Below are 27706 nucleotides of genomic sequence, written 5' to 3' on the forward strand. Positions count from 1 at the left end.
CTGTTTCTTAGTACATCAAATCCAAATTCTTCCGAAAGTCCAAGTCCTCCGTATCTGACCTTATCTCCCAGCTTCCTCTGTATTTACCTTGTGCTAATCACTGTGAAAATAAGCCTGAAGTACTAAAATGTCTCACTTAATCCTCATGGCAGTCTTATGACATAGGTCATATTATGATCCTTGTTTTGCAGAGTTGGGACAGGAGGTGTCGGGGGATTAAGAAAGTGGTGCAAATCCACACTGTTAGTAAGCAACAGAGGCAGCATTCAAACCAGGCCGACTAGCTCCAGAAAAAGCTCTCTGAACTCTGACTTCTGGTACTCCCTCTAAATCTAATATCGTGCTGTATGAACCTGGTGGAGAAGCCAGGTGCAGGTGACTTCAGAAGCAGGTTTCCTCTGCCTGCCTGCTCAGCTCATACCAAACCCTCACAGGATCCCAGGAATGAGATTTTACACCTCTCTCTAGTTGTCCCATACGTATTGCCTTTCTTTCTTCAATTAGGTTTGAGTTTTCTAGAATGAGGCTTAGTTCCAGACATTTGGTACCTATTTGGTAAATAGGACATGCGAACTCATGCACACAGGGCCAGGACTCGAGGCAGGCTGGTTGGGAAATGAGGACGCCGTGGTGGGAGGGGCTGGGGATGAGGAACTGGCCAGAGGAAGACCCGACGTCCACCTACAACATCCACAGGAGTGGGCTGAGAGTCATTCAGTCTAGTTGTTGGCGTGGCTACGTAGGGAATGACCCTGATATTAAGGTTGCTCAATTTTCAAGTTCCAGGCTGTCCATCCAGGACAGAGAAGGGCCTCAGGCAGCAGCTGGACACACTGAGGCTAGAGTTAGTATCCAGAAAGAGTGACTGGGCACAGCTGGTTAAGGGAGCTGGGCTCCAGCAAGGCGCTAGTGTGCAGCCGTGATGGAGGCTCAGCCATGTGGCCAAGACCAGGTTATGGTTTGAGGCAAACAGGTGCCTGGGTCCCCTCAGGGTACTGGGTATCACTTCAGTGCAACATGATCTATTCCAGAGCCCTGGCTGGTGGGGAAGGGGCTCCTCAAGCCCTGGCAGCCTTGGACAGGGTTTGTCCAGGGTCTGTAACTGGGAGCATTAGCATTGAGCTGGGGAAGGCTGGCGTCAGTCCTAATTGGCAAGTTCCTTGAGCACAGAGGCCATGTCACACCACAGAGGGGCATATGGGGAAGACAGTCTGATGTTATAGCCAGGTTGCCTGGGTTCAACTCCTGGCTCTGCCCCTTATCTGCTGGTTGAACGTTAACAAACTGCTTAACCTCTCTGTGTCTTTGTCTTCCCATCTGTAAAATAGGGGTAAATGTAAAACCTGCCTCAGAGGGTTGTTGTGAGGTGAGAAGAGGAATTTGTGTGAAGCCCTTAGAGCAAGCCTGTGCATATTAAACCCTTCCTCAATTGATGACCGGTATCCTTTTCTAATCCACAGTTTTAGGTGTCTTGCAGTAAGGTGTCTTGTTGAGAATCTCAGAAAGGAGGTCATCTCCCTAGATTTAAAATCTTCTGGTTCCTATGCAGCCCCAAGTCATGCTCCCACGCACCGCCTCTCATGAAGTGTGTCCCTGATCAGCCCTCGACAGGTTCTGGAGACAGCGCCTGGGAACAGACATTCCCAGCCAGCGTGCTGCAGTTCCTTGGCCTCGTGCACAGCGCCTACCCCCAGGATCCGGCTTGGCGGGCCCCAGAGTTCCTCCAGACCTTGGCTGCAGTCACCTTCCCCTTGGGAACCCATCAGGTAGGACATGCCTCTGCCCTGCCCCAGTGAGAGCAGGGGTGAGCGTCATCACCCTTCAAGGGCAAAGGACAAAATTCCTCCCCACCCCTCCCCAAATTAAAATACATTTAAGGCAACTTAGCTGAAACCCTAAGTAAACAACTCGGGTAATTTTCCTTCTCTTTATGAGATGATGCTTCAGGTCATTTTTGGCTCTGAGAGTCAATAAGTTTTTGAGTCATCAGGAATCTCAGTAATGAGAAATTTGATGGTAGATCAAGTCCAGTTTTATATGGAATACCCACACATTGATCATATGAAACAACAGATTCCACCCCAGGAAACCCGCGGCCGGTGCCCCAGCCGGGGGAGGGGTGGAACTGTCACCGTGTCCCATCTTCTTTGCAGCACTCTTGTCCTGTTTGCAGGCCATGGCATCTTTCAATCAGAGGGTTTGCCAAGGCCCAGCTGGGAGCGCAGAGGGACCAACTGGGTCTTGAGGACAAAGTGTGAGTGTGGGGGTGGAGAGGGCGCTACAGGAAGAGATACGAGTGAGTTTGAGAGCAAGAGCCAGTCCCAGCCGATCGGGGGACTCAGTGGGCTAAGAGCATCTGGGACGTGAGAGGAGCAGGCGAGGACAGGTGTGAAGGCAGGTGCAGGAGGAGGAAGAGCAGAAATCTGCTCGTCACCCGCCTTGATAGAATAGGAGGTGAGACCCAGCCAGGGAGAGTGAATTAGCGACGCCTATCTACAAATCAGTAACTGCAGCGAAAGGAGCACGCTAGGCCTGTTGGTAAGTAGAGGGTCTAGAAGCCATGCCGAGCACAGTGAGGTCAGGTAATATTTGCTCTGTAATTATTTGCTAAATGACCAAGTGAATGAACATGCTCTTTCAGCTATTCTTTTCTAGAAGTGTATTCACAGTGCCAGCCTCCATCTCCTGAGCACCTACCACAGTCCTGAGCCTGGTGCTTCACATCCCCTAACATGCCCTGACGCAGGAGGTGTTAAAGGGGGAGGGGAGATTCCGGGAGGTGAAGCGGCCCAGACTGGTTTCCTCCGGGTTTAGTGGGACGATGAGACCCATCTCACAAAAGGGTTGAGGAGATGAAACATGCCACAGCTTATGTGATTAATAAGTGACAGAACCAAGATTTACACCTCAGTCTCTCACCCCAAAGCCCATGTCCTTTCCATCGGTTGGTTTAAAATAGCATTAAATGACCTAATAAAATTTGAGTATTTAGTTTTAATAAAAAGACAAAATGTAAAGACTAGAAGATTTGCAAAAAGATAAAATAGTTTGATGGGTAAATGTCAACTAAAGCAACATACTAGAAAAGTAAGAAAAAAAAGATGCAATAAAGAGCAAAGGAAGGCACTGTGAGCAGCACTGAAGGGGGTGGGGGATGGGATCCCCCCCACCCCCCAAGAAGCCAGCCAGGGCAGCCCTACAGACCGCCCCTCACCATCCCCCCCACCTGGAGCGGGCCGGGCCCTGAAGTCAACGGCCTGACGTTTTCAGCCCGGATCCCCACCTCAGCCCCTCGCCCGCACGCCAGGCTCGCCATCTGCTGAGTCAGGGTTCCAGCCGGCTGCCCACCAGCAGCCACAGAGCACACTCTGACCCAGGGCTCTTCCTCCCCACGCTCAATAGTTCCTGCCTGCGGGAGGGCCTGGCCCAAAGTCGCCTCCCAGCCTACTGTGGATGAGACAGGCCCCAGTTCCAGAGCTCTTATCCCCGTAGCTCCTTGCCTTGTTTCAGCTCCAAGTCGGCTCCAAAAGGCCTTTGTTGCACAGAACACATGACAGACTTTCTGCATGCAGAAGGCTGGTGGCCAAAAGGGTTTCGATTTGCTATGATTTTATATGGCATCTTTCCAGTCAAGGCCGCATGGAACTAATTAATGCAGTCATCACCTCCCTAGGTGCTGTTAAATTCATTTTATGGCTTAATTAAGAATGGCTGCATTAACTTTATGAATGAGCCAAGGGAGATACCAGCAGATAAACTTGCATGGAAAGTTCATGGGCCAGGAGTCAGGCATCCCTGGCCGCGTGTCCTTGGGCGTGTCATTTGGCCTCCCAGCATCTCCATGTCTTCCAGGATGTATCTGGGCTAATGACCCCCATCTCATTTATCTCCCAATATTTTTATAAATGTAAAACTGAGAAAGCGAAGGCCAAGGCACTTCAGGGACTTGGACGCCAGGACTGGCTGAAGTCCTACTTCTCTTTCCACCTGAGGGTCCTATCTGTCAATATCAGCAGAGCCTGGCAGGCAGTAAAGGTGAGGGCCCCACAGGAAGGTGGGAACCAGCTATCTTGACCGTACACCAGGGCCAGGCATTGCTGCATGCACTATTTCTCACTGCATCCTCACACATCTGTGTGTGTTCCTTTCCATCATTACTATTTGACTGATGGGGAGCTGTGGCACCGAGGAGGGAAGTGCCTTGCACGGGATACATCCTGGGCTTCCTCGCTGAGCACTGCAGGTCTCTCCTGCTCTGTGCCCAGCTTCTGTCCACCACTCCCACCCATCTGGAGTTCGGAGGCCACAGCAGGCCGTCTGTGAGCCCTGGGGCTCTGGGCGAGCTGCCTACCTCCTCGGAGCCTCAATTTCCTTACATGTGAATGGGTTTGATGAGAATCCCACCATGCACACCTCAGAGGTGGACGTGAGAGTGCTTTGAGGCAGGGTAGGCCGCTTATGCTGGGGTTCTCTTGTCTTTGAGGGGGCCGTGACTGAGTCTACCCAGGACACCAGCAGTCCTGAGGCCGAGCCTGAAGGCAACAGCACTGAGGAGGGTCTACAGGCTCCTGCTGAGTCACATCCCACCCGGAAGCAGCTGAGGGAATTCATGCAGCTACTCTTGAGGGAGCTCTTCCTTGGGGCTTCCAACCCCAAGCAGTGGCTGCCGCTGGAGGTGCTCCTGGAGGTGGGTTGGAAAGGGTGTCATTGGGCTCTGTGCTGTGGGAACAGGCTGGGAGGGCATGGGCACCATGAGGGCGGGGTGTGCCCAGGGAGACCTGAGGGCTGATCTCTTGAGAGAGCTCATCCAGGCCTGTCCATGCCAGTTGGCTGGTGGTCAGGCACCTCTCCTGGCACTGCAGTGATTGGTGGGAGGGCGTCCTCCGGAAACCACAGGCCCCAGCAGAGCAGGGAGCTCACCAAGCAGCAAGTCAATAGATGAATGAGGGCAGGTCTTAGCCAGGTCTCTAGAAGCAGAGCCTGAGACAGGGATTTTGTGGAAGTAATTTTTGGGGGGCGGTGCTCTCAGGAAAGCAGAGAAGGGGTGCAGAGGAGGACAAGGGAGAACCTAGCCAGGACATAGTCTCAGCAGTAGCCTGGATCAGAGCAGTAGTGTGCTATCTGCATCCCAGAGTTGGCCCCACCTTAAGGCACCTGACAGGTGGTCATTGGCTGTGGGCCCCCCACCCCTTGCCTCCTTGCCCTAGGAAGTAGGCATTGCTTCCCAGTTGAGGCAGTTTGGTCAGCAGAGGACAGTGCCCCAGAGAAGGGGCAGTTGTGAGCTGTTGGCAGCCCACACTCCCAGCAGTGGCAGTATTAGCACATGGGCCAGGCAGAGGGACCTGGTGGGCACTGAGTGGACATCGTGGCCATGTGGCTGCTGTCTTAGTCCAGGGTTTACTTCCAGGCTTCTCCAGACAATGCCACCAGCCAACAGAAACGAGACTTTCAGTCTAAGGTCTTGCTTTCCACCATGGAAATATTTCATGTGACGAGTGGAGGTCAGGCACCAATGCTTAGAGGTGAGTGAGGGTGGATGACTTGCTCCTCCTGTTCTTGACACAAAGTTGCTGACAGCTGAGCAGGGCAGCCACAATCCTGCCAGCCACTGACCCCAGGACTCTAGAGGAAGTCTAGGCTGCAGGACTGTAGGGTGCTTTCGGAACCACAGGAAGATGCCCTCCACCTGTTCTTGTTGTTCACAACAAGAGCTCAGTGACCTTGCTCGGAGACCCCAGGGATGGCATACTTACTACTTTCCATGTCACCCCTGCCATTGTTGGGTCAGTCAGAGATGGAAAGTCCTGTTCTCTGAGCCAAAATCAGTTCTCCTCTAGCTTCAGTAGAATTTTCTTCTTCCTATGAGGGGAGTCAAGATGTCAACCTGAATTTAACATTCTTCTGCTCACCTATGCCTGGGCACAGCAAATGTTTCTTAAATGAATGAACCTGGGTGAAGACGCTGCCATTGCCCCTAAGAAGTTCAAACTGAAACTTCATTCAGAACATTTGGTTCCGAGGCAGCTGTACCTTCCCGACAAGATTAAACAAAAGTCCTTTCTGTGGTTCTTGAGTCATGGAATCCTTAGTGATACAGCTCATTTTCTGGACTCCTCTTGCCCCACAGTGCAGAAGCCCTGACTTTTGGTTTTCTGGGGTATCTGAAATGTGGTAACGTAGCGGAGTGATGAAAAGCGTGAGCTTGATAGCCCAATTCTGAGCATGGCTCTGTCACTGGACGGTGGTGTTACTCCGGGCAGGTGCCTGACCCTGTGAGTGAGGAGGATAATCGTGGCTAACTTAGAGGGTTGCTTTAAAGATTAACTGAGATCGTTGCATCCATGTCTGAGCACAATGCCTGCTGTGTTGGTGAGCACAGATAGATGACCTGACCTTACAGCTTCATCCTCTTCCCAAATAACAGCAGGGCCTTGGGTCACCATGACAGCCTTCCCATTACCCTATGCCTTAAATTCTCACCCACTATTCTTCCAAATGGCCACTGGAAGAAATGCTGCTCTGTACTTGCCTCCTCCCCATTTGGTTTATATCACCGATTGTTCAAGATTGATTTACTTTGAATAAATGTGTGTTCATTGGACACCTATTGTATATAAGACCCCATTTTTGGAGCAACAGAGTACACACAGGGTTACAATGGGGTGTAAAGAGGTGAGTAAGATGTGGTTGGTTACCAAGAGGGGCTTGGAGATTGTTGTGGAGAGAAGGCAGTTTAGACCGATGATTTCTCAGCCTTGGTCTGTCACCCTCCCCCAACCCCCAGGCAGTAGAGAGCCTCAGCCAAATGCAGAAGCTGCTGCTGCTCCTTCACTTGCCAGCATCTCCTACTTCATCCAGAAGCTGGTGGAGAAGCTGTACAGTGGAATGTTCTCAGCAGACCCCAGGCATATCCTTCTCTTCATCATGGAGCACATAATGTTGGTAAGAACCTCAGGTTGGCCGTGGTGGTAAATAAGGCTTCTGCTGACCCACCAGGTATCTGTATGACACTGCTGGCTGCTGTCCACTTGGTTCATATTGACCTGCTGTCCTTCCTGGAAATAGAATCTGAGATGGGTGGGAGGAAGGAGGAGGACTGTTACCGCCCAGGTTAACACCTAGTAGATGTTGAGCACCCTACAGTGTTCTCACCTTGGGCCATCTGAGATCCATCTCGATAATTAGGGGCCGCAGCCCCCTGCACAGGCACCTCCTAGACTCTGCACACCCCGCTTTGGGTTTTTACTGTAAATGTTAGTTTAATCTTAATTATTGTTATTCCTCATCAACAAAGGGCGAAAAAGGTCTTTATCTCCAAAAGTTCTATTTCATTTTCTTCTATAAAATCCACCTCCATTTGTCATATTTGGGCCTTTCTGAATTCGAAGAAAGAGTCTATTTTTACCTGGTCCTGTTTTTCTTGCATGTGCTTTCCCTCTCTCTCTATCTCTTTCTCCATCTACATACATACCTATGCATGCCAGTGCATGCCTGTAGATACACCTAGATGTAAGTATGTGTGTGCACATGTGTACATATTCTTCATTGTATATGTGCACACACGCATACGCAAAGACTCAAACAATCTTAAAATTCTAGAGTTGAACCCTTTTTTTGGTCCTTGCTTCTCATTTCATTCTGGAAACCTTTCCTGACAAGTGGCCATTCACTGTTTCCTTGAACCATCCTTGTGTGAGGAGCTCTCTATGGTACAAGGGGGTTCCAGTCAGCGGGACACCTGTGATTGTTGGGAAGCACTTTCTCTTACCAAGTGGAAATCTGCCTCCAGCAGCTCCTGCCTGCAGCTCTCGGTGCATTCTCTGCGGCAGAATCCAGGAGAGCCCCTCTCCTTGCTCTTCATTGCCTCGTAGAGACAATGACATCAGTGCCCCCAGCACTCTTCTGTCTGTGGAGTCCCCTGCAGATCCCAGGACTGGGCCTTGGCACAGTTCCTAGAGTGATAGTCAGTCTGGCTGATGCACAGTTGTAGGCAACCTGAAAAGAATGTATTCAGAGGTTTCTTCAAGAATAACTCCTAGAAGGGAGAAATATCCCTTGTCAGCTCTGAGGGGATTAAAATCAGATTCTTGGGAGGTCGTGTTGAAAATGAGAGTAGCCACTGAGCTCCTGTCTTAGCGAGTTTGGGCTGCTATTACAGAGTACCATAGACTGGGTGACTTAGCAGCAGACATTTGCTTCTCAGGGTTCTAGAGGCTAGGAAGTCCAAGATCAAGGTGCCAGCAGATCTGTTGTCCGGTGAGGCTCTCTTTCTGGTTTTAGAGAGGGTCATCTTTTCATTGTACCCTCAACATGATGGAGAGAGTGAGGAAGCAAGCTCTCACTTATCTCTTCCTATAAGGACACTAATCCTATCATGAGGGCTCCATCCTCATGACCTAATTACCTCCAAGAGACCCCATCTCCAAATATATCACACTGGGGGACTAGGTTTTCAACATATGAATTTTGGGGTGACACTAACATTCAATCTATAGCAGCTCCCCAATGGTCTAAGCAAATACTCAGAGCTAATATCAAAGAGCTGGTGCCTCCTGGGGCTGATGTGTCTTCAGCAGGGTGCCAGGCCCAAGGACTCTCATTGCCCTCATCTACCATTCTTCTCTCCTGCTCGCTGCCTGTGACTCGCACACCTCTTAACCTCAGTTTGAAAGATGTGACCCATCTGAAGAGTAGGAGAGGATGATGATAAAAACATGAACCCCAAATTCCAGCAGGCTTAAATAAAACTTAATTAGTATGAACACTTGCATTACCTATGAGGTTTGAAGAGAGCAATCTATAACTAACAAATGAACTTTCTAATAGACTGAAACATTTTGCACATAATTTTTGTTCTATGGATTCTTTTCAGTGAAGCCAAACAGATGGATGGCTTCGGTGTTAAGGCCACAAATCAGGACCTTCTGCCTTCCCCCTCTAAATCTCTCATGAACTAAAATCCTTTGGATGCACATTTCCTTTAGAAGATATAGTGGTTAAGAGCATGGCTCAAGTGTCTGGTGTGGGTTTGACTCCTGCTGACCACCTACCTCTCCTACCCCTCAGACTCTCAGCCTTCTTATCCCTAAGGTGGGATAATCTTAGTGTCTACTTCACAATGTTGTTATGATGTTTAAATGAGGCAATATATGTAAACATATGCAAAGAAATGCAAAAATGCTTAGCATGGTAACTGGAATATTGTAACAATCTATACCTGATAACTAGTATTAATAACATTTTTTTAAACTAGACCCTATTAATAGCATGTTCTTATATACTGAATGTCAACCATGTTACCAGTATTTCAGAAATCTCTGGTCCGTCCCCATGTCTACTTAACGTAATATGACTGTGGTAAATTTTTAATTTTTTAACTTTTTAACACCAATTTTTGGTAAATTTAAACGTTTGATTTCCCTTTATTGATCATCCACTTAAATAGAAGCTCCAAGGTTGAGGAAGGTAGTCCTTTTTGATTTTAGAAATGTCACTTTTTGAAATACAGAAAAGAATCTGAGATTGTATCATTTTCACCGTTAACTGGGTTGGTATCTAAACTTCAAAGTGTTCACAAGTATGTGTCTGTGTGTGTTTATTTTATGACACAGGTCATCGAGAACGCCTCTTCTCAGAGAGACGCTGTCATCGGTGCTCTATACAGCAGTCTAAATAAAGTCATTCTTTATTGCCTCTCCAAGCCCCAGCAGTCCCTCTCCGAATGCCTCAGCCTTCTCAACATCCTGGGCTTTCTTCAGGAACACTGGGACATTATCTTTGCCACCTATAATTCTAACGCCAGCTTCCTCATGTGTCTCATGCATTGTCTTCTGCTGCTCAATGCAAGAAGGTTAGAGCTGCCCACTTGTCTCCTTGCTTGCCAGTGGTCAATGCAGGAAAGAAAGCTTTAGAGGACACTTGATTGAAGTCGATCAATTATAGATGATGCAATCCTTTTGTTTATCTGGTTGTCCAAATTATGTGCAATATTTGATAATACGGTAAGTAGTCCTCAAACCTGTCCATGTGACTGAGCAGCTAGGAGCATCATGAAATAATAATTTACCATATTTCCATAATTCTCAGGCTGTAAGATACTTCATTGATTTAATTTGGGTGGGGAGAGGCAGGCAGAAAACTCCAACATTAAATACATACATTGATTTTATGATGCAGCCAGGTTTCAGGAATACTCACTTTTGATACATGAAATCTTAGAATGGGAAAATATATAATAAATTAAATCATGCAAGCCAGGAATAATTTTGCTTGCAGGAAAAAAAAAAACCAAACCAAAAAGCCACACAGACACAGACACACACACACACAATTTGTGATATAAAATGACATCCATAAGCATCCTTGTAAAAGAAATACAAGTACATTAAATTATTAAATTAAGCTATTTAAATCCCTTTCCTGAAGTTCAAAGTTTGAAAACGTTAGATTTTTCTGTGTATGTGTACTTTCTCTCTCCCTCTGTGTGGTAGTAAGTATATATCATACATCATGTGTGCCTTGGCATTATACTGCCTGAGAATATTATCTCTTATTAATAGAACCATGTTGAGGAAGAGAGGACTATGAGATATTATACTTTATTCTTGTCCTTTTCTCAATTGTGTTTATCCCAGTACAAATTTGATTACTTGAAAAAAAATCCCCCAAATCCTGTCGAGTTGACTATTGAACGTTACAAACCACGAGTTGACTTGTCTAAAAACACTCTGGGAAGCACTGGAAAACGCTCCTAGCCCAGAGGAGGTACTTGCCTTTTTATTTGTTTGAAATAAAATAATCCATTTTCAGTGTATGGATTAAATTGGGGAAGTGCTTCTTTCTTTTCTGTATTTCAAGAATTAGGCCCTATCCATACTGGAAGCATGGTTAAGAGGAGCAGAATGCCAGCTGATTTGTGTGCTTGAAGTTCTGCCCTCCTCAAATCCCTATGTATAGCAAAGCGGCCTCCAAAGTCCAAAGGGACTTTATTCTAGAAATTTCAAGAATGGACATCCTTATATGCTGGTTATTTTTTCATTTCCTTGTTTGTCATTTTTGGTTCAATCCACAAACTTGTACTGAATGTCTGTTCTGCTTGGTTGGGTGAGAGGCCCAGAGAAGAGGGTACTTGGACATGAACACAGCCAGGAGTTCTGGAGCACATGGTCCATGGGGAACCTAATATGTAAACCACTGCGCCCCACTTAGAACCAGCTGTATGATGTGCAAGGTTACAGCGGAGTATAAATGCGGGGCTCTTATTCAAAAATTACTAAGAATTTCAAGATGGTGACAGCAGAGCCCAAGCATGGGACCCTTCTGAGTTCGGACCGTACACAGCTGCACAGGTCACAGGCCCATGAAGCTGGCCCCGGCCCCATTCCATGAGGGATGAGATTAGTGCCAAGCAAAGGCAGAGTTAAATGCAAAAAGAAATGACCAGTTCTCATGATGGAGAAACCAGCAGAGGTTGAGGAGGTCTGTTTGGGAGCATGGATTGGATTTAATAAGATAGGGACAAAGAGAAGGTGCTTTTCTTATTTTCTAGAATGCTTTTGTATAATACCTGTCATGGACGTTGTCATAGGTGTTTGCTTTAACTTGATTAGACAAGTTTTTTTCATATTGATGTGTACTGAGTTTGCAGGATAATTATTTGTAATAAAGAACAATGATCCCAAAGAAACTGGAGTTCATAGTGAACAATCTCTTGTCTACTAGTTATCCAGAAGGATTTGGATTGGAACCCAAGCATAGAATGACTCCTTATCATCAAGTCTTTCTTTCTCCAAATGAAGAAGTGAGAGAAAAAAGAGAAGACTTCCCAAGCTTGAGCAATGGTACATTTTATTTGTTGTTTATTTTGGGGGGAGTAGAAGATAGTGGTAACTGCTAGGGTTGCATTCTTCAGTATTTTCTTCCTAAGATAAGGAAGCAAATATTACTAAGATTCTTAAAAGACAGAAGACGTCCTAGGAAATCCTAGAACAATATAGTAATGCAGCAAGGTAACCTGATAGAGAATAAAATTTGAATGATCTTTGTATACAAGAAATAGAATGGATGGGTGTATGGATGGATGGATAGATAGATGAAGAGAAAGCTCTGTGAGACTTGGTGAGACTAAGAACTTGGTGTACTAAAATACCAGAGAACCTCACTATAAGTTGATTTCACTTCTCAGCTGGTCTCTTGACTTTTCTTTTGGACCACTAGATGTGGAAACTTGTGTGCCGTATCACTCAGTTCAAGCCATTACCTATCTATCTCTCAGCTTTCTTCTCTAGAAAATGGGAATGGAGTAAAGAAGCTCATTACTTTATGAGATTTCTGGCTTAATGGAGTTTATTCTTGGATTTGATAATATCGAATCAAGTTAAAAGGATGGCAGTTTGTGGAAAAAAAAAAAAAAAGGCAGCCAGATCCATGTGTCTGAGAGATTTCTCCCTCTTGATGCAGGAAGCCTCAGCAGACCTTCTTCCACCACTTTAGTTTGCCAACTGTGCCACATACCTTGTGATATCTTGTGATGCCAGGTGGTAGGCACAAAGATCCTTATTTTCTGGTCAGATAGGTGCCCAAAGCCAGTGCTCAAAAATCTTGTGTGTTTAGAGTTTACTGTTTTGTAATGTTAATTACAACATGAACATTTGCGTTTTGGGATTAACTAGTAGAGTGGACTGAGAAATGTCCATCCCCCTAGGGTGAGAAAAACAAACTGTAGAGGCTGGTACCAAAGGGCGGACCCAGTGACCCAAGATCAGAGGGAAGTTAGGCACAATTCAGGGGATTATATTTATGGGGTATAGCAGGTAGAACTGGCTTGGTAAATTCGTCTGTCTCTCTGCAAATCCAGGGCACTGAGGTGGGTAGGTAGTTGGAAGCATGATCCAGTGCCAGGAGAGAGAACTGGCTTGGTTCCTGGGCCCCTGGGCACAGTCTTGGGTTCAGTGTCTATTCCACTGAGGGGCCAACATAAAAGTCAAGGTTGGAAGGAGCTGTTTTGGGGGGAGCTATTTTGTTACCTAGAGCTTACACAAGGTATCTCTCTGTTTGGTATCTAACAGAATTGGGGGTGGGAGAAAGGGGCTCACTGAGCCCATCAATCATGTTTCCCAGCTCTGGACATGTGAAGCAGGCAGGACTTGGTGGTAGAGGTCGGGGAGAGGCCAGCTCACAAGGATGTTGGTAGCATTGCTATCAGTCCTGCATCTCTACATACTGACGGCTATCTGGCTGGAGCTTGCAAAGCTGGGGTGATGTTCAAGAATGATGCACATAAAAACAACCATGATATGCCATCTCCTGGCTGTCTCTGGGAGAAGCACTGAGGCTGTCCTGATTGTGTGATGTACTCTCTCCATTAGTCCAGCACAACATCCAAAAGACTGTTCAGACTCTCTGGCAGCAGCTCGTGGCACAGAGACGGCAGGAGCTGGAGGATAACTTCAAGGTTGATCTTTCTGTGAAACCTGGAGAGAGTGAAGTGAAGATTGAGGAGGTCACCCCACTCTGGGAAGAGATGATGCTCAAGGCCTGGCAGCATTACCTAGGTCTCTGTCCACTTGGCTTCAGGGAATGGAACTTCTGAGTCTCACAGAACCAGGCTCCCCCAGGGTTTCACTCAGGGCCCAAAGCCTTTTACACCAGACCTTCTGTCTCATCCCTCTGGCGGGTGGCATTTATAGCACTGAAGCCTCATGAATCTTTGCTCACAAAGAATGAATGCTGCTTTGCATCTTGGTGAAAGGAAGGCCAGAGGTGCCAACCAAGCAGCAGATTCTAGTAATCTCTCAGAGGGAAGGGCCACCATGTCAGAGCTCTAGCCTGGGCTCTGGAACTTAGGGTGCTAGGTCCTGCCCTGATACTCACCTACCAGGTTTGAAACCTTGCACCAAGTCATGCAGTGACCTGGAGCCTCAGGTTCTTCATGTTCCAAGTAAAACTCTTCATCCCAAAGATATTAACCTCCCTTGCATTCTACCAGTGACTCAACATTTTTACTCTATTAGCCAATGCAGCTGCAGGAATAATGGTTAAGTTTCTTTTTAAGGAGGTCATTACTCTCAAGTTATGGCTCATATATTGTTTTAAGTCTTTCAGCATCACGAAGTTCACAGTAATTCAAACCTGTAGCCTGGGCTGTTTTCCTTACTGGAGGCAGGCACACTGGGCTTGTGCCCCCTGGCTTGCCCTTTGAAAGCCAAGCCAGCTGTAGAAATAGTGTGTGTTTGTTTCCCTCTTAATTTCACCTCTGATGGTCTTTGCCTCTCTGTCGCCAGCATCTGAAAAGAAGTCACTGGCCAGTCGCTCAAGTGTCGGACACCACAGCAAAGTCCCTTCATGGAGTGGAAGCTTGTCCTCAGCCATGAGGCTGATGCCCGGGCGGCAGACCAAGAACCCTGAGTGCAAAGCAGAGGTGAGCCCAGACCCCTTTTCCTTAGAGAACATCAGGCGTTCGCTTCAAACCCCCATGTATCATGTCCTCTCTCTCTGTTGTCACTGGATGTGATCTAACTCCATGTTCTTCTGAGCGTTTACGGGTAATGCATGTGACTTCCCAGTTGAGGCTACATCTGTGGGAGTCAGGTCTTAGGTTAGCTTTAACCGGAAGCAAATATGGGCTCCACTTGAGTGCCAAGAGCAGCTGTTCCTTTTGGCATTAAAACCCAAACCAATCCTTATTCCCATTCTCTTTTTGAGTCAGGTGTACTCAGAGAGCCCTAACCCACAGCTCAGCAGGAGCTGGGTGTGTGGACGCAGCAAAGGGGGACAGAAGTGTTGGTGCCATTGTTGGGAGACATGGTGGTGGATCCTCTTGACCCTGTGGGGTTGAGCTGTCAGGGTTTTCTAGTCCGCGTCTCTAAAGCTGCATATCAAAGCATCCTAAAACTCGGTAACACTGACAGTGAAGTTTTTGTGATCGTGGATGCCGTGGTGAGGAATCTGGAGCACAGCAGGGGTTGGCGGTGTCTCTATTCCCTGATGTCTGGGGCCTCGGCTGGGATCATTGGAAAGCTCACTTACTCACACATCTGGGGGTTGCTGCTGGCTCTAGTCTGAGACCTTAGCTGGGGATGTTGGCCGGAACATCTACACATGGCTTCTCCGTGTGTCTTGAGCTTCCTTACAACCTGGTGGCTGGGTTTTAAGGGATAAATTTCCATAGGGAGAGAGAAGGAGAGAGAGAAAAATGGAGACAGAGAGAGAGAAAGAGAGAGAGGTGGAGGCCACATTGCCTTCCGTGACCCAGCTTTGGAAACCATGCAGCATCACCTCTGCTGCAGTCCTTTTTGGTCCAGAAAGGCACAGAGTTCTGCCCAGGTTCATGGGGAGGGCAATAGACTCTACATCCTGGTAGGGAAGTGGCAAGGTTCTGCAAGAGACCATAGTACTGGAAATATTGCTGAGGCTCTCCTTGGAAAATACAGTCTGTCATATATTCTAATCATGGGGTCACCGACTTACCTTCAGAGGCAGAAGGTGGTCATTCAGTAGGCATGGCCTTAGGCCCAAGAGACCTTGGTTTGTGATTCACTTAACTCCCCTGAGTCTTTATTTCCTGACTTGCACAATGGGACAAATAACTGTGGGAAACTGTGGGAAGGGATTCCCCAGGGAGTGGGGTAGACGGTTGACAGACATCTTACACAATTTGAACTCTGCCCGTGTAACTTTGGAGATTGAGGTTAACTCCAAATCCCATGTGCTCAGAATCTGGGCCCTGCTGTCACCGTAGGTCTGTTGTCCACTGTGGTCAGTGTCTGATGGGGAGAAGAGAGGATACTGGGAGAAGAGAGCCTGTAAGTGCCCAGACTGCCAGGAGAAGGGGGCTTTCTTCTTTCCAAGGTTCAGGAGTAATAGGCTTCAGGACAAATGGAGAAAGAGCCTGAAGATAGAATGAAAGACAGGAGATGAAATTGACTAGGCTGGCCGGCCCCCTGGTGTTCAGAGCTGAGGGCAGGCTGTGTCTTCAGTGCATTGGCTTGTGGAAGACACTACTCATTAAATTTGTCCACAGACTTACTGGCTGACTGAGTGAAAAACTGAGATCTCGTGCCAGTGACATCACACAGCTATTATTAATCCCATTTTATAGATGTGAAATAGAATCTGAAAGAAAAAGTCAAGGTCTTTGAAGCCAGGAAGTGGCAGAGTGGAGACAGGATCTTCCTTCATAGTCTCTGCACTTCTGAGCACACCCTTAGTCAACTCCAAAACCTCTCGGAGCCTCAATTCCTGAGTTTACAGCTGGGAATGTACTCTGTTTACACTAGACTATGTGGAAGCACTTGGAAAGTGCAAGTGCTTTACAAAATTCCAGTATAGCTCTCTCTGCCAAGGGCAAGACAAGACCATCTCACACTTGGTACAGCTGCACCTAGCACGGGAAGCAGGAGCATCCCCGCTTGTGCCCAAGCACTTGCTCCTGACTAATGCCATTTGTGGCAGGAGGGGTCCAGCCCCTCTCCCCTGGGCTTCCCTGGAGCATCTACTCCTTGACCAAGTTAGCATTGTCCCCAGGAGGTCAGGTCAGTCTGGCTGGGTAGCTGTGGAAGGGACAGCTGAGACGCTGGGCATGGACATGCATTTTATGGGAACCCCTGTGGCTATTGATGCTGTGTCTTGCCAGTGGCACCCCCCACCCCCCGCCAGGTCACTGTCACTGGCACAGTTCAGTGCCTCCGAGTCCTGGGGAGATTTGTTGAGAAACAGCCCATCTGAAAGAAGCTTGAGTAAACAGCAATGTTTGGGACCATGTAGGTTTACAAATGGCTTATAACAGTTTGCTCTTGGCTCCCGTTGAGAGATCTGGAAGAAGGAATACTTGAAGTGTCTGTCTTTGGTGAAGGCGAGCTGCTGAAGATGTTGTCTTCTGCATCAGTTGAGGTCTCATCCATCCATCTATTTATTCATTCATTCAACAAATTTTATTAAGTGCTTATTCTGTACCCTGCTGTAAGTACTGAGGTTACAGAAGAGAGAAAAACTGACATATTTTCTGCTTTCATGGAGACTGCATTCTAGGAGGTGCAGATAGACAGTAAAAAGATAAATACATTTGTAAATGTTGAGGTACTAATTGCAATAAGGAAAAGTGGAGCAGGGTAAGTGGGAGAGGGTGATGAGAGAGGTTCTGGGCCACTTAGATGGAGGTGGCCAGAAGCCCTCTCTGGCAGGGAGGTGTGAGAGCAGAGAAATAAGGAAGGACAGGAGCCTTGTGACTCTCCAGGCAAGAGTGATCAGGCAAGGAGGACCACCGGACAAAGGCACAGAGGCAGGAGTGTGCTGGGGGTTATAGGGCAGCAAAGGCCAGTGTGGTTGGACTGCAGTGGGGAGAGGACAGCCTTGGGGGACGTCTCCCTCAACTGTTGACACCAGGAAGGACTGTGCTTTTCCACAGCAACTCAAACAGCAGAAATTCTGACACCATTACGTTTTCCTCTTTCATTTGGGCACTTGGAAGCCAGAGAGATAAGCGTGGCCCAACTGGTGTAACTGCACATGCCCAGTGGGATAAATTTCTGCAAAACACGTGTACACACCCACACATATCTCTCCCTGGCTTCTTTCTTCCTCACTGAGCCCCATTTTACCTCCAGCCTGATTTATATATCTTTTCTACAGCTTATACTGTCTTGTGGAATTTTAAAAGACAAATTATTTTTGAAACAAAGTGGACTGTGCTTTAATTAAAAAAAAATTAGCTGCGTCTTTACTGAGCAGCATCTCCTACCAGTAACTCAGTCTGGGCTGGGCACAGTGCCTGGTACATAGAAGGTTCTTAAAGAATGTGTAGGGAGCTGCACAGAGCCCCCCCCCCCCCGCCCCTTTCTGTGGGATGAAACTCACCAGCCTTCAGAGCCCGCATCCATCACTCATCCGCGTGAGATGCCTTTGTTGCTAACAGAAGGCACAACTTCTCAGGTACATATGTACACTGTGATGTCATAGGATAAGAGCATCAACTATTTGCCCTGGGGTCTGTTTAATTATTTTTAAAAATTAATTTTGATTATTACAGCTGATTACACCTCGGTGAGCAATGTAATTGATATTTTCTAATGTATCCCAAGGAACATTTTGTATAACACGCTTTTTGTTGTTGAAGGTTAAAGACTCTGTTATTGGTTTTTCCCTAAATATGCCCACATCATTAGTCCCTCCAGTGAGAAGGTCGCCATCTGGAAAAAGCAGCATGGAGACATTATTCAGGCGCAAGTGCATGAAATTGGTGTTTCTGCATCTTCTGTCTCTCTTCTGGAAAGAAGGGCCTTGTAATTAAGGGAGTTGGTTTTGGAGGAAACATTATTCATTTGGTGTTATTCCTTATCATGTCAGTGGCTGACAGCTCTATAGCACTGATACATTGTTCCTTGGAGTGAGACACACGATGTACGATTCCTCATGCCTTTTACCTATCTTCATTTTCAGTAGAAAATGTTTTCTTCTTGGCAGGTGAGCTGAACTTTGAGGCAAGGCTGATATAGAGATGTTATTTCTTCCTTTTCTCCCCCTGACCCCCATCACAGTCCCTTCTGGGACCAAAGCGTGAAGTCATCGTCTCTACCAGGGTAAAGGCTGTGGGTGTCAGCCTGTGGGACAGAGGTTGGGACCTCGGGCTCCCTTGAGGTTACCAAAGGACAACTCAGGGTGTCCAGGAAGCCACTTCATCATGCCCCCTTCCGCTTGGAGGGACCCAGGGCACACACTCTTGCCAGCCACCCCTCTTCCCAGCAGTAGGAGCGGCTTTGCTCATCTGCTCAGCTTCAAACTTCCTTGTTTAAAAACAAGTTGAAAAAACATCAACAACCAGTGTTTGTTTCCTGGTTTTATCAGACACACCTTGGCAATGTATGATGTTAACATTATGGGAAACCAGGTGAGGGGCTGACAGGAGCAGGAGTTCTGTGTACTATCTTTATTATTTTTCTGTGGATCCAAAATTATTCCAAAACATAAAGTGTGTCATCCTCTGTTTTGTTTTTTTTTTAAACATCAGCAAACAGAAAATGGGCAGATGGGACACAGGAGCTAGAGGTCCGGTGGGAAGGGGTTGTGAGGCCTGTGAGCAGGGGGATGGGCAAAGCGGCTGCAGGTGGCAGGATGGGCATGGAGGCAGGTCAGGGCGGCACTGGGGCCCATAGGTCGGGGGTTAAGCAGGGGAATGGCACTTTTCTGTTTGTACAGGTTAGATTGGAGTTTAGGGCTTTTGGGGGAGTGGACAAGCTGGGGGCTGTAGCATCATTCAGGTGGGAGATGATGGAGGCAAGGCAGTGGTTGGAGCAGTGGAAACCAAAGAATACACAAGAGAAATTGTTTAATCAAGGCTGGTGTGAGCAAAAAAAAAAGAGGGCCACCGAAAACAGAGGCCCTAGCTCCGTGGCTCTTCAATCAGGCCTCGAGAAGAGAGTGTAGTGTGCCCAGGTGTAGGAGGTGTGGGAGGTGTGGGATTCAGATGGTTCTGTGGGGCTCTGCGGAGAACGGGGACCAGAGGGTGGACGCTGAGAGTACAGGGCCGCCTCTACCCTGTAAGGAGGTGGGACCCCCTCTGGGGCGAGGGGCACACAGCCACCTGACCCAGGTCTTGTTCTGCAAAGTATGAGCTAGATTTCACCCCACCTTCCTTCTGTGTGGACGGCTGTTCATGCAGGGGCCATGTGTGCCTCACCTGAGCAAACTTAGAGGGTTTATAGAGGAGCAAGAGCCGGTGGGGCAGGGCCGGGTTCTGTGTCTGCCACGTCTCCATGGCCTTTGGAGATAACTGAGCAAGCTTCCAGTTGCTGTCTTCAAAGCCATGTATTAGAATGTTGACATGGCCCACGTAGGGAAGCCAGGGCCAGGTGAGAATTAACAGAAGGGGATGAGAAGGCACCCAAAGCCAGAGGGTCGCACACTGCAGTTGCTAAAATACCGAAGACAGGTTTCTGCAAGAATTTTATGTCTGCCCTGGCAAGAACACGAAAGCACTAAACATCTACTCCAAGGCCCCATGAGGTCCTCTAAGGGCTGCCCTGTGGGCGAGGCCCCCCCCCCCCACCCAGACGCACAAGAGCCTCCTGCAAAACCAGCAGTGCCCATGCCTGGGGGCCTTGACGATCTCAGAGACTGGACACTTGTGTGGGCAGGATGACCGTGGACCTGCCGCTGGGTACTTCCTTGAATGTGTGCCCAGGCCCACTATCACTCACCCTCAGCCACGGCGCAGCACCGCCCCTAGTGGAGGATGAGATGCTGGCCGAGACCAGCCATGGGGTGACAGCTGTACTAAAAGCAGCCTTAGCTCAGGTCCCTGGCAAGGAAAATGACATTTTTGACCATCCACTCTGAGAACTTTACCCATTATCCCTTTTAAAAATCATTGTGGAAATTTTCAAACAGATATAGAAGTAGGGAAAATAAAAAATGAATCCCCATGTATCTATCCATCACTTCCACAAATTTCAATTCTTGGCCAATCTTGTCTCTTCTCTATCCCTACCCGCTTTCTCCCTCTGCACAGAATAATTATGAAGCAGCATCCCAGACATCATATCATTTCATGTGTAAATGTTCCTGTATACTTATTTTCTCTTTAAAGAAGTCATGGAACCCAAATAAAAATTGCAGGGGAAGCAAGCATGCAGAATTGGAAGGCTTGAGCAGTCGCTGTGGGAGTGATCAAGCTGCTCTTGGTCTTGCTTTCTGGCATGTTTGCATTGGTCTCCTGCTGCTGAGAGATTTCAGTCTTGCTGAGGCTGAAGGTGTAGTGAGTCCCCGAGGATCCCACTCCCCTGTTTCAGGAAGGAGGTTGAGGTCTGATGGGACACAGTGCTTTCCAATTCAGTGTTTTGGCACCTCTGTGTCCAGGGGTGAACAGCCCTTGAGGTGGAAAAGCCTCAGATTTCACTCACCTGGGCAAAAGGCTCATGAGTCAGGAGCACCCCAGGGCTAAGAAGAGTGTTTTGAAAATAGAAAAGAATGGGCTTTGAAATGAAGGGGAAGTAAGCGGTGGAGTTGAGGGGACCAGCCAAGGAAGTCAAAAAGCAGCTATGAAAACGGAAGTTAGAATTCCCAGAGATGTTCTACTGTAAAAGAGTTATAATCAAAAATCTTTAAGAAGGTGTAGGAAATTTTAAAAATCTGAAATTTAAAAAGTCATCACAGGGACTATTTTTACTTAAACTTGTTGTAAATTCAACATGATGTTGGGCAAGAAAAAAAAGACTTTCCCAGGAGATGAATGTGCCTTTAAGAGAGATGTTTGGAAGCAGGTAGCCTAAATTTGGGGGAAAATGAAGATGCATGAGAACTTCTAAAGTTGAAGGGGTGAGAGGACCCAGAGATTGGTGAGGTCTTGATAAAACGTCCTCACTGTAGGGCAGGAGAGCAGAAAGACACCCTGTGTCAGCAAATCAAGGGAGGAGCGGGGCTGGAGGGACAAACCATTGGAAACCATGGAGAAGAGAAGAGTGATTCAGAAAACCTGCAAACACGGACTTTATGAGAAATCGCAATGCTGTGTTGTTGGAAAACCCAGTAGTGCTCTGTGGGGGGAAACGTCTTATGAGCCAGTAATTAAATGGGACTCTCTGTTAGAGGAATAAAACCACTCAGAAACGAACGAAAGTATAATTTTTAAAAAAGACTTTGTAAAGTATAAATCCCTCTACTGACGTGAGCATTGTTACTGAGATCTTCTAATAAATGGAATCTTGGTTTTCTTAATTGTGGTGGGCGAGGCTGCCAATAACACTTTCTCTTGATGCTTTTCCCGAGATTACTCACCCTAAAAATAATGCCACTCTCCCCAGCCTGGCCTTAGAGCTCTTCATGGTGTGTCTGGACTAGGATTACTTCCAGAAGGGACTTCCATTACGCTCTGGTTGTGGCCGTATTCGAATGCAAGAAAGAAAAACGGTGAAGTCCAGTATCTGATTTCTTAAACCTCTGAAGTTTCCTTCTTCACTTCAACTGAAAGTAAAGTCTGTATATTATGTATTGTAGCCCTTGGTCATGCAGGCAGCTGTGTTCCAACACCATATGCAGAATGGAGCTTCCCAGGGCAGCAAAGCATCCTGGTGGTGGAGGTGAGAACACAGCACTGTAGGGTCATAGAAATGCAGCCGAGGCCAGGGCAAGGTTTGTGTGTGTGTGTGTGTGTGTGAATTAGCCCTTTAGGTTTTCTGCCAGTGTTCTGGGCACTCAACCAGGACACTCCCTCTCATTATCTCTCTTCTTTACACACACACCCACACATCCCATTCTTAAAACAATTTATATTAGAGCCCAAAGGAAGGACATGGTTTGAACCAGAGACTCCACACCACAGCTGACTATGGACCGCAGGTCCCTACAGCAGGGAATGTGAAACAGCAGCCCCGTCACCAGCACAATGTTAGTGTCCAGAATGAGGGGGAAGGACAATATCGGGCTGATGGAAACGGTGGCTTTTCTTTTCCCATCTTAAGAGTCTTAAACGTTACTAGGCTATCACAAGTCCTTGTTACAGGAGTTTGAAAAATAGAAGTAAATGAACAAAGCAAACACTGATACCTTTAATGATGTTTCTTTACCAAGTGCATCATTTGTGAGACAGCTTTATCTTCATAATAGAAAGATAATTAACATCACTAATTATCTAATTAAGTTCATTAAGCATCCACCAACAGCGCACCGTGAAGTTGACATTATGGTCTACTGTCAACAAATGCTTTTGATTTCTTAGGAAGTAATTAAAATGTAAATTAGCATGCGATTATATGCACAGGGGAAGTTTTGAATCAAATATTCATTTCAAAACTGCTTAGAGCAAGATAGTTTTTGGGTTTTTTTTCTTCAGTAAAGCAGACATTTTGCTATTAATGGTATATATTAAAGTTGCCATTTGTTGTTCAATGTTTGAATCATTGCGAGGTTATAGTGCTGTATGACAGAGCTTTTAGTTGATATATTTGCTATTGTGCTTTATGCTTTTGTGCTTATTTGATCATTTTATTTAGCATGTGTGTTTGTGTCCTTTGTGTTTAACAATATCACAACCAATTTTTTTTTTTCTGAAAACTCTCTGTAACTTAAATTCTCTAGCTGAGCTTGCCCTTTAAAGGCATTTTAGGTCAAATCTTTAAATGTATTCTTTCCATCAGGTTAGGCTCAGGGAATTTCATCAGTGACTTGCTCAGAGCAGGTGTCCCTACATAACACAGGGAAGATGGAAGCTGCCCAGATCAGACTTGTGGTCCAGCCGTCCATGGTTGCAAGTTCACATTTTTCTGCTTTCTTAGGGCAGCCCCCTGGTTTCTGATGAATTATTATAACTGGAATGGGCATGTTGTAGTTCTAGATACAGTAACTTCATCGGGTTAGAACGCTTCCTGAAACATCACAGTCTCTAGACATTTTCTGGAAAAGAGGCTTCCAAGACAGAAGCCACCATGCCCAAAGCCCCAAAGCTTTCCTTCTTCAAACAATCCTAATGGAACCCTGGAATGCCCATTCTTTACTAAAGCTTACAGTTTACTGCAAGATCTCAATTCTTGTGATGCCACCTCTGCCATCTTCTCCCTTGAAGCCACTGGGCCATTTGAGCATCTAGCTGATGTCACCTGTTCAGTGAGGAGGAAAAAGTTCTGCTCATGATATTGAACCTCTTCAGTCACTTCTTAGATGATTTTTTTCAGGGATGGATTTAGCTGGTGCCAGATCCAGGCCCCTAAGTTATGTGGGGACAAGATTTCAGATAAATGCAGAGAGAAATACATTGGCCTAAGAGAGACTGTCTCTTGTCCTCTTGAGAGGATCAATGTCAGGGCTTGGCCATGAGTAGAGCCTGCAGAACCACTAGCTACTCATCACTGTGGGTGCAGACATCCCTGTAGTCCCAGCAGAGGAGAGGCTTATGTCCTGGGGTGGGTGGGGGCAGACATCATTGCACAAAGACTGGTGGTGGATTGAGGCCAGCTGGACTGTGGTGAGCAGTGGCACCGCTCCGAAAAACTCACCCGCACGGGACCAGAGCTCTGCATAGAGAAGAGCAGTTTAAGGTGGACCCTGACTTCTGTCCAAGCTCTGCTGGCAAGCTGTGAGCTCTGGAGTGGTCTGCATTAATCTGGGAGAAGGGCACCATCTGTCCAGAGGGGACTCCTTTTTCCAATTCATGCAAAGGACAGTGGCTAGGCTAGCAGAGACCCTGACCTGACCAGGGGATCCTTCTGCTAAAATTGCATAACAGTGACCCTCTCCTAATGTGCAGCAAGTACCTACTTCAACCAGCACATAGAATTTCTCTACCAGAATTTTCTTCTCAACTGTTTGCTCTTTTTTAAAAAAATTTTTATTGGCGTATAGTTGATTTATAATGTTGTGTTAGTTTCAGGTGTACAGCAAAGTGATTCAGTTATACATATACATATATCCACTCTTTTTTAGATTCTATTCTCATATAGATCATTATAGAGTATTGAGTAGAGTTCCCGGTTCTATATAGTAGGTCCTTGTTGATTACTTATTTTATGTATAGTAGTGTGTATATGTCAATACCAATCTCACAATTTATCCCTCCCCCCCTTTCTCCCTTGGTAACCATAAGTTTGTTTTCTACATCTGTGACTCTATCTCTGTTTTGTAAATAGGTTCATTTGTACCATTTTTTTTTTAGATTCCACATATAAGCGATATCATATGATATTTGTCTTTCTCTGTCTGACTTCCTTCACTCAGTATAACAATCTCTAGGTCCATCTGTGTTGCTGCAAATGGCATTACTTCGTTCTTTTTTATGGCTAAGTAATATTCCATTTTATATATGTCAACTGTTTACTCTTAAAACTTAACGTGATCTACTATATCATGACTTATTAAGGATGCAAAGTCCACACAATAAACGAATATTTAATACTGACAGTAACTCACTTCATCCCATGGCTGGCTCATGGTCCCGTCTCCTGCTGGTCACCGTAACTGGCACTAAGGGATGGCTCCATCACAGTGCTCCACAAAAGCACAGGTGCCGCTCTGCCACCTTGGAGCAGCCCAAAGCCACCTCTCTGAGTGCACTTTTGGTCATTCAGCCTCACAAGAAGTGGGGTTAAAGTTGTTTTGCTTTTGGCAGCAAGATGATAGCTTGAAACCTCTCCAAGAGAGCAGGCACTGGGGTTATGGAAGTTCCACAAGTCAATGGAATATTCTCAACATAAGGTCACGACCACTGCCCATTGAAAGGCACATCGAATCTAAATCATCTTTTGAAAAGTTGTTAGGGCTGAATGTTCAGTTTCTTCTCCAAAGACAGAAACATCTAGTCTGAAAAGGTTAGAAAAGTTTAACTAGATCGTCTCACCTCCTTCTGCTAGTTATTTACTGATTTTCTTTCCTTTCTCTTCTATAGTATTTTATTTTATTACAAAATCAGGCTGTGTTTATATACCATATATGATGGCTGTCACTGAGGAATATTTCAAAGTAACTCCAGGTCCAAGTCTTCAGCTCAACCCACGGTGTTTTAAGGTATATAAATACTTTATCATATGCAATTCAACAACATATGAATTTATTGAAGACATAGCAGTCCTAAGAATATAGAGATGAGTAACACATGACCTTATATTTAAAGAATCCTTGTAATCTGGTTATTTATCTCCCTAGATAGATTATATTGTATCTAAGAAGAATTACAGTAGCTGGGTTTCTGAAAAAAAAATGTGTATAGGTCAATATTTTGTAAATTAAAACCGATTTGAAATTAATTTAGGAACTTGGCAACTTAAAGAAATCCTGGGTTGAATCCTTTTGAAAACTGAATACAGTCCTTTACTTTGAAGGCCTGTTATATCCAGGTATCTATTTTGAGGTTCAGGTTTTTATAGATTAGATTTCCTAATGTGAGGTATACCCGCATTCCAAAAACTAATGTTGTGGTTGGGTATGGTATCATCATTCCAGGAAAGGCTTTCAGTTTTTAAAAACTGTGACTTATGACTAGGGAAAACACATTTTTTGATTGTTTATTTCTCTAAATTTGAATATTTAAAACTTAAACGTATCCATCGATGCAAAAACGCTTTAGAGTTCACAAGACAGAAGTGTCCCAAACTATATAAATGATAAAACGGCAGATGGTCCTGGAGTGGAGAATCAGTCTGGGGCCCTCCCAAGGCACTGCTGCCATTCACAATCACTAGGTCCTCACTCCCAGATCGGCCACGAGGCGCCTGCCGCGTAAGTTACAGTCGTGTTCTCGCCCTGGGACCCATCTATTATGAGAAACCATTTTGGTTAATTAAAAAAGTCTTTCAAAGTCTCAGAACAGGAAGTTCTGAAATTTTCTTCTCTCCGCTGTTGTCAATGGGGGTTGGTGCAAACTTGGCTCTAGGCCTGGCATAGAAGGGAGGAGGGCCTGAACCTGGAGGAAAGAGTGAAGACAGCCAAAAAGAGTGTGGCAGTCCAGGCCTGGGGGCCTGGGAGGCCGCTCAGGGGTCCGTGGGTGCTAGTGTATCTACTAATACAATTAGGAGTGATAGAAGGAGTAGCTGAGCCTTGAGTGTCTGATCAATTCTTTTTTTTTTTTTTTAACATCTTTATTGGAGTTTAATTGCTTTACAATGGTGTGTTAGTTTCTGCTTTATAACAAAGTGAATCAGTTATACATATACATATGTCCCCATATCTCTTCCCTCTTGCATCTCCCTCCCTCCCACCCTCCCTATCCCACCCCTCTAGGTGGTCACAAAGCACCAAGCTGATCTCCCTGTGCTATGTAGCTGCTTCCCACTAGCTATCTATTTTACATTTGGTAGTGTATGTATGTCCATGCCACTCTCTCACTTCGTCCCAGCTTCCCCTTCCCACTCCCCGTATCCTCAAGTCCATTCTCTAGTAGGTCTGCATCTTTGTTCCCGTCTTGCCCCTAGGTTCTTCTGACCATTTTTTTTTTTTTTTTTTTAGATTCCATATATATGTGTTAGCATACGGTATTTGTTTTTCTCTTTCTGACTTACTTCACTCTGTATGACAGTCTCTAGGTCCATCCACCTCACTACAAATAACTCAGTTTCTTGTAAATGGTTCCTGACTCATGGACTTCTATGTCTAGGATCTGCTGTATGGGTTGGGGGACAGATGAGGCATCTGCTCTCAGTTTGGGGAAATAGACTGTAAGCAAAAGGGAATAGATGAGAAAATATTAGCTACTGTGACATAATCTGAAGGCAATAGATGATATGCTGGAGACTGACTTGTGATTGCCATAGGTTGGAAGTGATAATAAAGCTGAGAGGGAAGAGTAGCCATTGGACACCTGGGGAATGAAAATTCCCGAAAAGGACTCAGCTAGGGCCAGGGATCAACGGTCGGAGGGAGTTTGTATATTTGAGAACAGAGGGAGATCCTTATAAGTGGAGCACAGAGATCAAACGCGGGAGTGGTCCAGGAGGAGAGCAGCAGTGGCCAGTTGTCAAGTGCCATTCCAGTTCTCTAGGGCAGGGATCCCCAACCCCCAGGCCTGCGGGCTGCACAGCAGGAGGTGAGTGGTGGGGGAGCGAGCGAAGCTTCACCTGCGGCTCCCCATCGCTCGCATTATGGCCTGAACCATCCCCACCCCACCCCTGGTCCATGGAGAAACTGTCTTCCACAAAACCGGTCCCTGGTGCCAAAAAGGTTGGGGACCACTGCCTAGGGCATCAGAAAATACATCTATGTCTGTGACTCCATCTGCATACGTATCTCGACC

The 27706-nt window shown here is 46.3% G+C and overlaps 1 protein-coding gene across 1 annotated transcript in view; it reads left to right on the forward strand.

Moving 5' to 3' along the window:
- The window catches only part of WDFY4 (WDFY family member 4), a 260133-nt gene that overhangs the window by 110934 nt on the left and 121493 nt on the right, over positions 1-27706 (forward strand). Inside the window, exons 31-38 of the mRNA XM_082407126.1 lie at positions 1602-1766; positions 4484-4687; positions 5408-5522; positions 6785-6942; positions 9612-9850; positions 11722-11840; positions 13368-13553; positions 14283-14419. Coding sequence (XP_082263252.1) covers positions 1602-1766; positions 4484-4687; positions 5408-5522; positions 6785-6942; positions 9612-9850; positions 11722-11840; positions 13368-13553; positions 14283-14419 — 1323 coding nt within the window. The remainder of the gene's footprint in view (positions 1-1601; positions 1767-4483; positions 4688-5407; positions 5523-6784; positions 6943-9611; positions 9851-11721; positions 11841-13367; positions 13554-14282; positions 14420-27706) is intronic.

Source organism: Balaenoptera borealis (assembly GCF_965194805.1).
Source record: "Balaenoptera borealis genome assembly, chromosome: 10".
Lineage (NCBI taxonomy): Eukaryota > Metazoa > Chordata > Mammalia > Artiodactyla > Balaenopteridae > Balaenoptera > Balaenoptera borealis.